This window comes from Gracilinanus agilis, chromosome 5 (genome assembly GCF_016433145.1).
Source record: "Gracilinanus agilis isolate LMUSP501 chromosome 5, AgileGrace, whole genome shotgun sequence".
NCBI classification, from domain to species: Eukaryota; Metazoa; Chordata; class Mammalia; order Didelphimorphia; family Didelphidae; genus Gracilinanus; species Gracilinanus agilis.
In genome coordinates this window covers 46,241,510-46,255,701 of record NC_058134.1, presented here as the reverse complement: position 1 = coordinate 46,255,701, position 14,192 = coordinate 46,241,510, and the positions used below count along the sequence as shown (strand labels likewise).

Sequence of the window (14,192 nt, the reverse complement as noted above, 5' to 3'; positions counted from 1 at the left end):
TACCCCTTTTCCCAAACTTCTCTCTTTCTCTTGAGGCTACACTATCCTTCCATAGTGTGGCCAAATGGCCATTGAAGTCTTGTTTTTTTTGTTCATGACACTTCTGGCTCCTATCTCTATGCCTTTCACTCATGTCTAAAGCTTACCTGTCCTCCTCTCTAGTTCTAGACTCCTCTGTGTCCATCTTCAGACTCCTCAAGTACCACCTTCTACCAGAAATCCTCAATATCTCATCTCCTATCCCCAGCTGGTAGTGCTGGCTCTCCCACAATTAAACTTGTATTTATTTTATAGACATTTATCTGCACGTTGTGTCCTCTGATTGAATGGAAGCTCTCTACAAGGAGAAACACTCATTTTTGTCTTTGTCTCTTTAGTGCCCAGAAGGGGGCTGGGTTTGTAGGAGGGAGGCACTGAATAAATTCTTGGAGGTTTATATTGGAATATACTATTTGTATAACATTTGTTTGTAAAGATAACAAAAGCTTGAAAGTTCCAAGATTTTGAAGGAGTACCTTTCCCCCCTCCTTGATCCTACAACCTTTCTTTGGGTTGGTTTTGCGGATACATGACGGAGGCAAATGCCCCTTCAATAGCATAGAGGGATAAGGATCCCAAGCACCTTTATTTCCACTCTTCAAATTCCAAAGAGAACATTTATTGCCTAGATTGGCAAAGTATTACTGCTACACAAATGCTTTATGATTCTCTCAAATCAGTGGTGGTGTATTCAGTAATTCATAATGAATTTTACTCACTGGTTGATATTCATACAGTGCAACTAATAAATTCTTAGATACTTTAGCTTTTTAGTTTTTTTTCTTCAGAGGCCAACTAATCTCTGTCAATTTGCAGACGGGCCAAGGTTGCCCGAGTGATCGGTTTGCTGGCATCTCATACAACTGAAGTGCAAGAAAATGTGCCTGTCACAGAGGTAATTTTTCTTTTCTTACTTTCATATTGTGAAAGGTTAATTAATAAGCATATTGATTTATTAGCTAACCCAACATTTACACAGTTTTCGCTAACTTCTGTTTAGATTTTCTTTAAGTTGTGAAAAATGAGTTTATAATAGAACACTAATAAACCACTAACTTGACCCATAGCAGTCCATGTTGGAATTACCGCCATTGTTAAAGGTAAGTTATGGAAGATTAACAGTGTTTTTTTTGTTATGATGAAGGTAAGGTTAATAATTAAACTTAAATGATCTACTATAGTCCTTGCACTTACTCATTCCTACATGAAAATTTAAAGGGATTTTATTTGGATTTTTGGTGGTTGTTCTATTTTAAACAGGTGGTAACATTTTACCTCACAATAAATGCTTGAAGTGGAACAATGACTAAAAATTTCTTTGTTAGAAAGGTTCATAATAGTAATATATAAGATAATTTCCACTTGCCTAGTTAATTGGTTTACATGTATTGAAAATGCCATCTAATCCCAACCAGTTATTTTATATCCTGATAGAGAAAAATGTTTCTTAATTGATGAGGTGACCATCCAACAGATAATATGATTGAAATTGTCCCGTTGTATTACTTGCACAAATATTCCTAGATATCGTCTATTCCTTTCAGTCTATACTTTGTAAATAAATTAGTTTGTATTCATGGATTGGTAATAGATTCATACATCCTGAGCTGAAAGTAGAATGCCAGAGAACTAAAGGATGGGAATAACATTGAATGAAGGGAAAGATGGGAGTTAATAAGGAGAAATTGTGGAATTAAGCCCAGAATTCTGAACTTGCTGGGTTAGAGGGAAAAAAACAAGGAAATAAGCAGTTTTACCTGCTTCTTTAGTGAAGACATGGGAAACAAAGGTCAAAAGAGGTTTAAAATATAAACTTATTCAAAAAACATAAAGGATTGTGGAAGATTGGGCAGTTAGGTGGCTCAGTGGGTAGAATGTCGGGCCTGGAGTCAGGAAGACCTGAGGTCAAATTTGGCCTCAGATACTGCATAACTGTGTGATTCTGGGCAAGTCACTTAACCTTATTTGCCTCACTTTTCTCATCTGTAAAATGAGCAGGAGAAGGAACCACACCAGTTGTTTGTCCTTCATTTTCAAAGAGGATCAACTTCACGAGGGTGATGCCTTGACTTGTTCCAATATCTTTGCCTAGAAAACCCCCAAAATGGGTCATAAAGAGTCAGATATGACTGACATGACTGAACAACAACAAAATGGATGATTATGAGTAGTGTCTAGTCACAAATCAGTTAAATTCAGTAAAGGGAAAAATGAATGCCAAAAGCTTTGTGTCAGCTTATCCAAAGGGCATTTTAATGAAACTCAAAGGGCAATAAATAAGAAGCGGAACAGATTTGTTATTGTTTCTCTATAGGCCAATTTTAGTCATCAAGTCATAAATGGCAATGGGTCTAACGGGCAATAATGGGGGAGCTGAAGACAGGAAAAGCAGGTGGGCCAGCCTAAGTGCATACATCACAGTGGACTGCCAGGACCGACTACCTGAGAGTTGTCAAGATGTGACCTGGGAGAGCCTAGAATTGTATATCAGAAGTTGGCCGTATTTCTTATAGAAACAAATGACAAATTCCTGACTCTAGACACGGATTTTGAAAGGGTCTTGGGAATTCAATTTACAAAACTTCACTGGAGCTACATTATTAATACAGGTAGAACTTTTTTTTTTAAACTCTTACCTTCCATCTTAGAATCAATACAATGGATTGGTTCTAAGGCAGAAGAGTTGGTAAAGGCTAGGCAAATGAGGTTAAGTGACTTGCCCAGGGTCACACAGTTTGGATATAGGCAGAATTTTTGTTCACAGTCTTCTGAATATAACAGTGATTCATAAATACTCAAGATACTTTTGCTAAATATTACTATGCCAAATACACAATCTCCAAAATACATGGAATGGAAAACTTTCAAAATATAGTGATCTAACAGAACTTCAGACCATGTGGCAACATGGTGTGATCCGCCTCTTCTCAGTGGTTGACTACTGTCACAGCTGTCCTGAAGATACTTTTGGTGATTCTAGAGAGGATGAACCAACCTCCCAATGCTTTTGTTCAGCTACAAAAAGAAATTATTTCACCCTCTGTGCAGTGTAACAAAGTGCTCTAGAATTCTCCTTTTATGAATTCTATAGAAAAAAGAGAAGAGATAATAATTATCCAATAGAAAAGTATGAGAATGAGAAAATAATAAATGAAATTTATGTAACACGTCAGTGTTTCCAAAGTGCTTTATGCATGTTCTCATTTGATCCGCACAAAAACTGTGTGAGGCCATTTCTATATCTAGCTCTCCCACTTTATAGATGAGAAGACTGAGACTTTCAAAGGGTTCAAGTGCCTTGCCTGGTATCATGTAGCTTGTTAAAACTTAGAAAGTACATGGCCTCACCTATGGCTCCTTACAACCTTGTGAGGAAGGTGCTTCAGGCTTTATTATTCCCATTTTATAGCTGAGGAAACTGAGATTCTTAGAGGCTAAGTGGTTTGTAGGACTGATTATTGCTTTAAGTCCAAGATTCCTACAGAGCCTAAAGTCAGGAAGACCAGTAATCACTTAAAAGACATTGGCCCAACAATGTACAATGGAAAAACCATACAGATAAAGAATGCCTATTGGGCCAGGACCTGCAGGTGGATGGGAAACTCCTCGATTGAGGCCATCAGTACATACATCTGAGACGTGGTAGCCAGACACTGAGTTTGGCCCTTAAAAGGACAGAAAGAGAGAGATGAAACTTCATTGTATCGGAGCACATAGGGGGACAGTGGGGTTGGGGAGAAGCTAATATAGACAGGTTTAAAAGCTCTCATACTGCTTCAGGTTAGTTTTCCAGTGATACTTTATACCCATGAATCATGGAGTACCATCATCTCTGAATAACAATACTGCAGGCAACCCACAAGTCAGTGGAAAGCTAATGAGATGTTGCCATTAATGAGAGGAGGACAAAAAGTAACAAAAGAACTATTGAGGAGATGCAGGCCTGGAAAAGGAGGTGGGTCAGTTTTGTCACAAAAGAAGCTAGAAGGACAACCTGAGCATTAACACTGTTATCCTTAGAATATTCAAAGACCCAGACAGAGGCATCCCACTTGTTGGGCAGATTCCCTGGGACAATGAGAAATTATGGATGGGTTGTGATCTCAATGGAAGCAATCATTGAGTAACCTCACATCATTGAGGTTACTGGTCTGTTTAAATATTCTGAAAGATAGGGCTGGTTATAGATGACAGCTTTAAAACAAGCTAGATTTAGAACCAATTTGATTTTTATCTTTGTATCTTCTTGAGTACTCACTGTTTGCCTGTAGTAGATGCACAATAAATGTTGCTGCTTAAGAAGCCTTCTCAAATTGTATTTATTCCTTAGCTTTCCTTTACTAAATGTAGAAGATTTTAAGTTTTCATTCCAGCCAAATTCTCACTGACCTGGAAGGTCAGGTTTGTTCCCTGAATCAGGATTTAATCATATTTATGGACATGATTTGAACTGTTGAGTTCTCATTTGTTTTGTTATGACCTGTACAGTTGGAGGGAATAACTATTGATGAGGTTATAGATCCACTGGTAGATGGAATTATCTAATTCTTTATGTAGCATCATGATTATTAATTTTTCAAAATACTTATTCCCACCCAGCCTTAGCCTGTGCTTATGGAGAGCAAGTCAGTGGCATGGTACCTTTATATCAGAGCAGTGTATGAAGACATTGGGCATTAAAATGAAAAAATTGTATCTGTGAGACAGAAGAATGAAATATTGTGGGGCATACAAGTGAGGATTTTCTGCCTTTGATTTTTGTTTTTATGCATGTATTTCTATTTAGAACATGTAAATATAAAAGAGAGTTAGCATGGCAAGTGAAGGATAGAGAGCTGGCCTTCAAGCCAGGGGGACTTGGGTTCCAATCCTACCTCTGATATATTTTTAGTTTGTCACTCAGGATAGATCACTTAACCTCTCAGAAATCCATGCAGCTCTAGACTAGAAGTTGCAGAGAAAGTATCGATCTACTCAGGAAAGTAAAGCTTCATTATGTTGAGGTTCCCCATGCCAAGGAAATCACAGGTCTAGTCCCTATTTCTGCATATCAGAATTCACTTCCGTACAATATTAAGCACTATATATAAGAAAAAACAAAACCTTAATGTAGAAAAGGTTTCAGTTTCTTAGCTTATATTCTAAGGTAGTCTTTTTCTGAAGACTGGTGATTTTTTTAAAGTGCACTTAGGTTAACAAATATGTATGAAATCATTCAAAAAGTAAGAAAACAAATGGGTCGGTTTCTTTGCTTTTCTATTGGTGGATGATGGCGAATAAGTTTTTTCTTACAGTCTCTACCCTTTAAGGTAAAAAAATGTGGCAACTAAAGATTGCTTATTAGAAGCAATTTATGAATATTCTTACCTTAACAAGGGTACTGATAAGAAACAGGCCTTTGTTTTTATTAGATTTAACCTGTTCCCCATAATGAAGCACTTCATCATTTGCAGATATTTGTTGCAATTGTTCAACTGAAGTTTGTATTAGTACCTCAGACATATGCTGTGGGGCTCAGAGAGTAATAACGAGCTATTTTGAAAGATGTAAACATGGTTCAGCATATTAGATACAAAGGGGTTGTGTGTGGTTTTTTATCCTACATGACTGTTCAAGCTGTAAACATTTTATATAGTTCAAAAATGCATTACCTAGTCGCCATCTGCAAACCTGATTTTTGTTGAGGAGACCTGTCTGGAATTTTTCGTTCGTTCTCTAAAAGTAGTGTGCCACTTGGATAAAGGAATTCTTTAAGTGAATCACCTTTTCCTTGTTATACTCCTCCACAAATATCTTGGGTAGGCATCTTCAGTAACTGTCTGTCTTCCATAATCCTGGCATTCACATGAAAACTTTGGAATAAGCAGTTGCTAAAGCATCATAAGATTTGCTTTGTGAAACACTGAGATGGCCACTGCAGGGCCTAAAATTCTGTTGTTATTAAAAATGATGAAGGCCATGATTAAAAGGGAGAATAGTATTTTAATAAAAGCCATGCTGATAGAGACAAAAATCATTAGACCACGCGCCTGTAAGTATTCAAACTCCCACCTCAGCCATTTTACCTTTCGTATCTTTGCGCGCCCAGGTAGCTAAAAGAGAAAGTTCAAAGTCACTTCCCAATATTTAAAGCCGTCCCTCACCTTGAAGACGTAATCCAAAACAGGAAACCCGTTGGGGATCACGGGAAATGTAGTTCCAAGGTCCCCCAAGTGATTTTAAATAACACAATTCCTAGCTCTTTGAATGCTTTATTTTATCAATGAAAAAAGTAGTTAGTTTAGCTTCCCCCGCCAAGAGGGAATTAGTGTAGTTGATGTGGACTCCAGTAATATTTAGAAAATGATGAATTCTCATGGAACACCCTCATTTTGGGACTATTTCTCTACTTCCACTTTTGAGCAAAGTTCCTAGAGGGTAATTACTAGTCCTCCTCCCTTAGGATGGGCCTTAGCGCTATAATATACAGGCCAAGAGCTGTTTCTGATGCTGTCAGTCAGACACAAGATATTTTTTGTCTAGGGCCATTTGCATTTGTCTGAGGATCAAAGCAATTTATTCCTCTCAAATTGTTAAGGTTTTGTTTGCACCTTGTTCATACTTTTGATTGATTTAGTTGAGTAAATCTGGGCCTACTGTGATTATATTAATTGGAAGGGAGTTGGAATTCCCACTGTTAGACATAGAGAAGATGGCAAATGTATTATTTAGACTAGAGCTTTTAGCCTATAATTGATTTTCCACTTACAATGAATTTACTTTGTTATAGTTTCCCAGAAGTCTAATCAACTAGCTTAGTCTCTAATACAAAACCTCTCTGATACTCCTCAAAATGGAACATGTCTTGATACATCTTTTGGAAGATTTAATATATAGCTCTTGCAGGGGAATACTTGGTGATTTTGATAGCTTTGGTTAAAAAATATTTCATTTTTCTATTGAGTGATGTTTTTTAACATTTACTTTCTGTTTTAGAACAACTCTAAGGCAGAAGGGCAAGGGCTAGGCAAATGGGTTTCAGTTTGCCCAGAGTCACATAGGTAGAAAGTGTCTGAGGCCAGATTTGAACCCTGGTCTTCCCAATTCCAGGCCAGGTACACTATCCACTGATAGCTGCCACTGGAGTGATTTTTTAAAAAAAAGTGGTCAAATATTATGTTAGGAGCTTGGACTATCTCTTGTGTGATTCTTAGGGGATTGGATTGATTGTATGCACATAGAATTCTCTTATAGTAGCAGTTCTGTGCTAGGAAATAGTGAATTATAGTGAACTAAGGTTCTCAGGAAACATTTATTGAATAGTAAGATAGAACAGAGGTCCTGACCAGTATAATTTGAATGACTGTGTAAATTAAATGAAAACTTAGTTAATTTGAAGTTAATTCAATGAAATTTTGATTAACTCATTCTTGGGTGATCTTTTTCTCTTAAAAATGATCTTTATTCAGTCAGGGAATTGATGCTTTGTATTAAGTATCATAGTTTGAATTAAATTACTTTGAATAAATGGATGTTGGTTTAAATTGGAGTTCATGCTAGGAAATTAAATTTCAGCCCAACTTCACTTTATTATTTGGCATAATATTGACAGTCATCATGTTCATTGCAAATGTTCATGATATTCTTTGGGTATCCTTAAATTCTAACACACTACCAGTTGATTTGTAGTGATGATTCCAGCAGCCACCAGAGGTCATTCAAACACTGAAACAGAACATTGCAGTTGAAACAATTCCCTTTGAATTTTAGATAGAAATGAGGATTCAATTGAGGAGAGGAAGAAAAAGCTCAGGGCAATATGGAATTTTCTTACTACTAGAAATTTATGTTTCGCAAGTTATTTTATTCTATTGGAATTTTAAACAATTCAGCATCTGATCTCTAAGAAGGTCTTTATTAAGCAAAATGTAACAGTTTCAAGTAATGGTGCATAGCTTTTAAAAAGTGATTCAATTAAAATTTTCTAAAATATAAGATGAGTCCTGATTTCTAAAGTTAGTTCTTTTAAAGTATTTTTATTTATTACATTAAATATTTCAAAATTACATATAAAAGTTTTTAACATTAATTTTTCAAAGTTTGGAGGTCAAAGTTTTCTTTCTTCCCACCACCCTTATCCATTGAAAATGCAAATAATATGATATCGATTATGCATATGAAGTCATGAAAACATTTTACATTAGGCTTCTTGTAAAAGAAAACAGACACACATAAAAAAGAAAAATAAAATTTAAAAAATGTGCTTCAGTCTGTACTGAAATAGGTATATTGAAATAGATAAATAACTGAAGTAAATAAATGGACTCCCTGGGGATTGAAGTAATAAATAAACTTAGTGGATGACAGTTAGAGGGTTAGCACCAGGGAATCTGATGGGATACACAGTAGGTCCATGAAGTGTCAATTAGGGTATCTGGGTAAGGAACTTACAAGAAGAGAGTATTATATTTTAGAGATTTAATAAATACTGGGACAGGAATGGAAGGGGGATGGGTAAACTGAACTAAAGATCTTAGGGTCTCCACCCAAAAGTACAGGAGGGGAGAAAACTACTCTAACAGCTAAAACTAACAACTGCCTAATGGTTAGCAGGTCCAGCTATGTTGGATGGGGTATCTCACATATAAGTCCAAGATAGATGTTCTTCCAAGGTGTTTCTCTGAAGTCTTGATGGTCAGCAAGTAATCCAAATCAGGAGAGGGAGTGAGGATGTCTCAGTGTCCACCACTGAGCAAAAAACCTCCACTTAACCTTACTCCTTTACCGAGTCACTTGATTGAAGATGGTAAATAAGATCCACACCAAGGGAAATAAAGCTCTCTTCCTCCAGGGATTTCAGTGAGTCTCTAACTCCCACCATACAGGGATCAGCGAGAGAGAAAGGAATTCCCACTATGCAGGGATCAGTGAGGGAGAGTAACTGACAGTCTCCCAAAATTCTGGAATTTGCCTCCCTGTCACTCATCTTACTTCCTGCTAGCTAATCCTGTCTAATCCTTATAACAGTACTCAGTGCTCATCAGTTCTTTCCCTGGATGTAGATAGTGTTTTTCTTCATGGGCCCTTTGGAATTGTCAGGGATCATTGTCATGATCAGAGTAGCCTTTCTCAGTTGCTCAAATTACACCATTGTTTTTACTGTGTACAAAATTCTTTTTGTCTCACTTGGCATCAGTTCATATAAGTCTTCTCAGGTTTTTCTGAAACCATCTCCCCCATTATTTCTTATTGCACACTAGTATTCCATCACAATCATATGTCATAACTCATTCAACCATTATCTAATTGATAAACATCTATTTAATTTCCATTTTTTTGTCACCACAAAAATAGCTATTATACATTTAAAAAAATTCTTACTTACCATCTTAGAATCAATACTGTGTATTGGTTCCAAGTCAGAAGAGGTTGGCAATAGGGGTTAAGTGACTTGCTCAGGATCACATAGTCTATCTGTGGCCAGATTTGAATCTAAGACCTGTCTCTAGGCCTGGCTCTCAATCTACTGAGCCATCTAGCTTCCTCTTAAATATTTTTGTGCAAATAAAGTACTTTCCTTTTTCTTTGCTCTTTTTGGGATAAAGACCTAGTATTGGTATTGTTGGGTCAAAGGGTAGGCACAATTTTACTTGCATTTCTCTAATAAATATTGATTTAGAGCATTTTTTCCCATTTGACTATTGATAGTGTTGATTTCTTCTGGAAACTGCCTATTCTTATCCTTTGACCATTAATCAATTGGGGAATAACTTGTATTTTTACAATTTTGGCTCAGTTCCTTATATATTTGAGAAATGAGGTTTTTATCTGAGAAACTTGTTATAAATCCCCTCCTCCCCTGTTTCCTCTCTTCCTTCTAATTTTGGCTGTATTTTTGTCTGTTCAAAAAATTCTTAATTTCACGTAATCAAAACTATCCATTTTGCTTCCTGTGATCTTCTCTACTTCTTGGTTGATCATAAACTCTTCTCTTTTGGTTGGATTAGTTCACAACTCCACCCACAGTGCATTAGTTTACTTGACAGGTAAAATATTCCATAGCTCTCTGATTTACTAATATCACCCTTTATGTCTAAGTCATTTATCTATTTTGACTTTATCTTGATATACAGTGGGATATGTTGGTATATGCCTAGTTTCTTCTAAACTGCTTTCCTGTTTTCCCAACAACTTTTGTCAAAGGGTGAGTTTTTACCTCAAAAGCTGGGATATTTGTGTTTATCAAACCTTAGTTTACTGTGGTCATTTACTATTGTATATTAGTGCCTAATCTATTCCATTGATCCACCTCTCTATTTATTAGTCAGTACCAAATAGTTTTCATGATTACTGTTTTATAATATAGTTTAAAATCAGGCTTTTTTTTTTACATTACCCTTCTTTCTTCTCCTTCCCTTCCTCCCTACCTTCTCTCCTTTCCACCCTTCCTCCCTTCCTTCCTTCTTCCCTTCCTGCCTTCCCGCCTTCCTTCTTTCCCCCCTTCCTTCCATTTTAGAGTCAATACTGTGTATTAGTTCTAAGTCAGAAGAGTTGTAAGGGCTAGACAAAAACAGTTAAGTGACTTGACCTGGGTCACACAGCTAGGAAGTAACTGTGGTTCTATTTGAACCCCAGGACCTCCCATCTCTAGGCCTGGTTCTCAATCCAAAGTTACCTGGTTACCCTTTACCACCCCACCCCCATCCCCACTGCTTTTTCATTGATTCCCTTGAGATTTTTGATATTTGAGATATTTGATATCTTCTAGGTGAATTTTGTTACTATTTTTCCTAGCTCTAAAAAAGAATTGTTTAGCAGTGTGATTGATGTGGCACTGAGAATAAGTAAATTATCTTAGGTAGAATTATCATTTTTTCTTATATTGATTCGGCTTATGCACAAGCATCTAACCTATCTTTAAGTTGTTTAGATCTGCCTTTCTGTTCATATAATCCCCTGGCTTTGTCTTAGCAGTAAGACTTCCAAGTATTTTATATTGTCTGCAGTTATTTTAAATTAAATTTCTCTTTTTAATCTCTTCTTGCTTTGTTGGTATTGTATAGAAATGCTGGTCATTTATGTGCATTTATTTTATTTCCTGCAACTTCAATAAAGTTCTTTGTTATTTGAACTAGTTTTTTTAGTTGATTCTCTAGGGTTCTTTAAGTAGACTATCAGATCATCAGTAAAGAGTGACTTTTCTTTCCTCATTACCTGTTTTTATTTTGCCAATTTTTTTTCTTCTCTTAGTGCTAAAACTAGCATTTCTAGTACAGTGCTAAATAATAATGGCAATAATGACATCCTTGTTTCACCCCGATCTTATTGGAAGGGCCTCAAGTTTATTCCCATTACATATAATGCTTTTTTTTTTTTTGGCTTTAGCCAGACACTAATTGCTTTAAGAAAGGCTCCACTGATTCCTGTGCTTTCTAGTGTTTTTTAATAGGAATAGGTGTTTTGTTTTTTCAAAAGCTTTTTCTGCATCTATTGATACAATCCTGAATTTTGTTGTTTTTGTTATTGATGTGGCTTTGCTCATATTGAACCGGCTCTGCATTCCTAGTATGAATCCCACCTCATCATAGTGTATGATCTTTGTGATATATTGCTGTAATCTTCTTGCTAGTATTTTATTTAAAATTTTTGCATTGATAGTCATTAAGAAAATTGGTCTACAGCTTTCTTTCTCTTTTTTTGTTCTTCCTGGTTTAGTTATCAAAGCCATATTTGTGTCATAAAAGAAATTTGACTCCTTTGCCTATTTTTTCAAATAGTTTATAAAGTATTAAGATTCCTTAAATGTTTGCTGGAATTTACTTGTAAATCCATGTGGCCTTGGGAATTTTTTTCTTAGGAAGGTCATTGATGGCTTGTTCAGTTTCTTTTTCTAAGATAAGGTTATTTAATTATTCTACTTTATCTTATGTTAATTTGTGATCTATGTGAATGAAAACACATTTCTTAAATAGTTACCACATCCCAAGCTCTATGCTGAGGGCTGGAGGGTGAATGGAGCCATGAGGGAGAGGATTGCATACCCTTTTTAAGAGAATTGGCAATATTGACTTACTTTACTTCCAGGGTTAAAGGATGAGAGTCCAGCTTGAAGTTCTGTTCTGTTCTTTTTCAATTTATAAAGAACTGGTAAAATTACAGTGGTTTTTCTTTTTCTGATAAGATATGGTAATTGTAAAAATATGTCAAAATTAGAGATCTTTTATCTTTACTCATTTATATTTATAAGGCAGCCTATTGTACTGTATGGAAAGCCAGTAGTGACTTTAGGAAGACCCACCTCTGACACATGTTGTCTTTGTGACCCTGGCCAAATAATTTATCTTCTCCATGCTTCCTAGGGAACTCTCTAAGACCATAGATTTCAGAGGAATTGCTTCTTTGCATTAATGAAGGTAATTTCCATATAAGCTCTCCATATGATGAAATAACAGGTCTAGACCCCTTCTCCCTTGAAAAAAACTTACATGTATGTCTTCTGGGACATCTAAGTAGAAACTACTTGCATTTTGAACACCCTCCATTACTCTGAGATGCAGTACAATTAAGGAAATAGAGGGACAAAACCACCAAATTGCCTGCCAGCTAACAAAGCAATTCAGCAACATTTTTTTCTCTTCATAGCTATTTTTATGCAATACCGCTTGAAACGGTTTTGAATGTCACATTAACTGATGTGTTAAGCACATAATAAAAATACAATTATTGCAAATGCAATGGATTATAGCCACCCTGAAAGATAGTCTTATTTTTAGCCTTGTTAAAATAAAGCAGTTTCACACTTTTAAATGTCTCAGAAGGTGTTAAACAATATATTCATTAACATTAAATGTCATTAAATTCTTTCATTTTGAAAAGTTTGAATGGTTGGTTCTTTTATGAACAGCCTATTTAACTCATGTATTATCAGTATTATTAATGTTGAAGTTGATTTAATTTAACTCTTTGTATTTTCATGTGGTCGTGATACAGAATTCAATGGTGTCAGACTGGCCCTTTGTGGCCCACAAGTGCATCATATCCCAATGTCATTGGGAAATGTTAAGCAAAATAAATAAAAATACAACTTGCCATAGATAATGTTAGTTTGTGGTTTTCTTAGTCAATCTGTAGCCTGCAAGGATCCCCTTTTTTTTAAACCCTTACCTTCAGTCTTAGAATCAATACTGTGTGTATTGGTTCCAAGGCAGAAGAGTGGTAAGAGCTAGGTGATGGCAGTTAAATGATTTGCCCAGCGTCACACAGCTAGGAAGTGTCTGAGGCTAGATTTGTCTCTAGGCTTGGCTCTCAATTCTCTGAGTCACCTAGCTGCCCCCAAAGGGTCCTTTTCAATTGCAGTTTGACACCATTGGCAATAAACTCTATTTTACCAATTGTTTTTTTCCCCCATATAAGAAGCATGTCTAAAATAGTGTTTGCTCAAGATTACAAAATCTTTTAATGAAGTGGTTAATCATACCAATAATTCTTATATCATGAGATATTTAGTTTATAAATATATCAGTTTGAGAACTTAATTTTGTTTTAAATTAAATGTCTATATGAAAAATGAAAATGCTATATGTTTTTAAGTTTACATATTCGTACCTTGTGAGACTAACATTAAGTAAACCAAAGGGAGGGGCATATTTCAAATCAAAAGCCATTTTCTAATCTGCTCCCCTCCCTTTAAAAGACAAAATACTTTTCCATTGACGTGTCCTCCATATTAGGCAGTACCACTGTACACCTCTTCTGCCATCCTAGGCAATGAGTGATGTCAAGTCGTTACTACCAGAACAATTGAAAAATCTAAATTTTAAAAAGTCTTTTTCTATAGACCTAATTTGCCTTCTAAATTTTGGGAAATATAAGAGACCTACACTGGGAACCTTTCAGTTAACTTTTTCAGCACATTACTATTTGATAGTGGTTTATTTTGAATATAACCTGAGACCTAAAGCTCACTGGTATGAGACTCTATACTCACTGGTTGAAAGTAATACCCTGTGCCTGGCAAGAGTGGAGAATAGAGAGTCTTTGGGTCTCTGTGAACCTTTTCCAGGCTCTTAAGGCCCTTCTGGCTTCCAGCTTAGATAGAGATAATAGCTCAGGCCAATTCCACTTCAGGTTGCTGAAGGAAAAGACCTTGGAAGAAGCCAACAGAGAGGAGCAGG

The 14,192-nt window shown here is 36.0% G+C and overlaps 1 protein-coding gene across 1 annotated transcript in view; it reads left to right on the top strand.

Annotated features, from left to right (window-relative positions):
• Positions 1–14,192, top strand: part of ULK4 (unc-51 like kinase 4) — a 660,820-nt gene that overhangs the window by 66,411 nt on the left and 580,217 nt on the right. Inside the window, exon 17 of the mRNA XM_044679671.1 lies at positions 856–934. Coding sequence (XP_044535606.1) covers positions 856–934 — 79 coding nt within the window. The remainder of the gene's footprint in view (positions 1–855; positions 935–14,192) is intronic.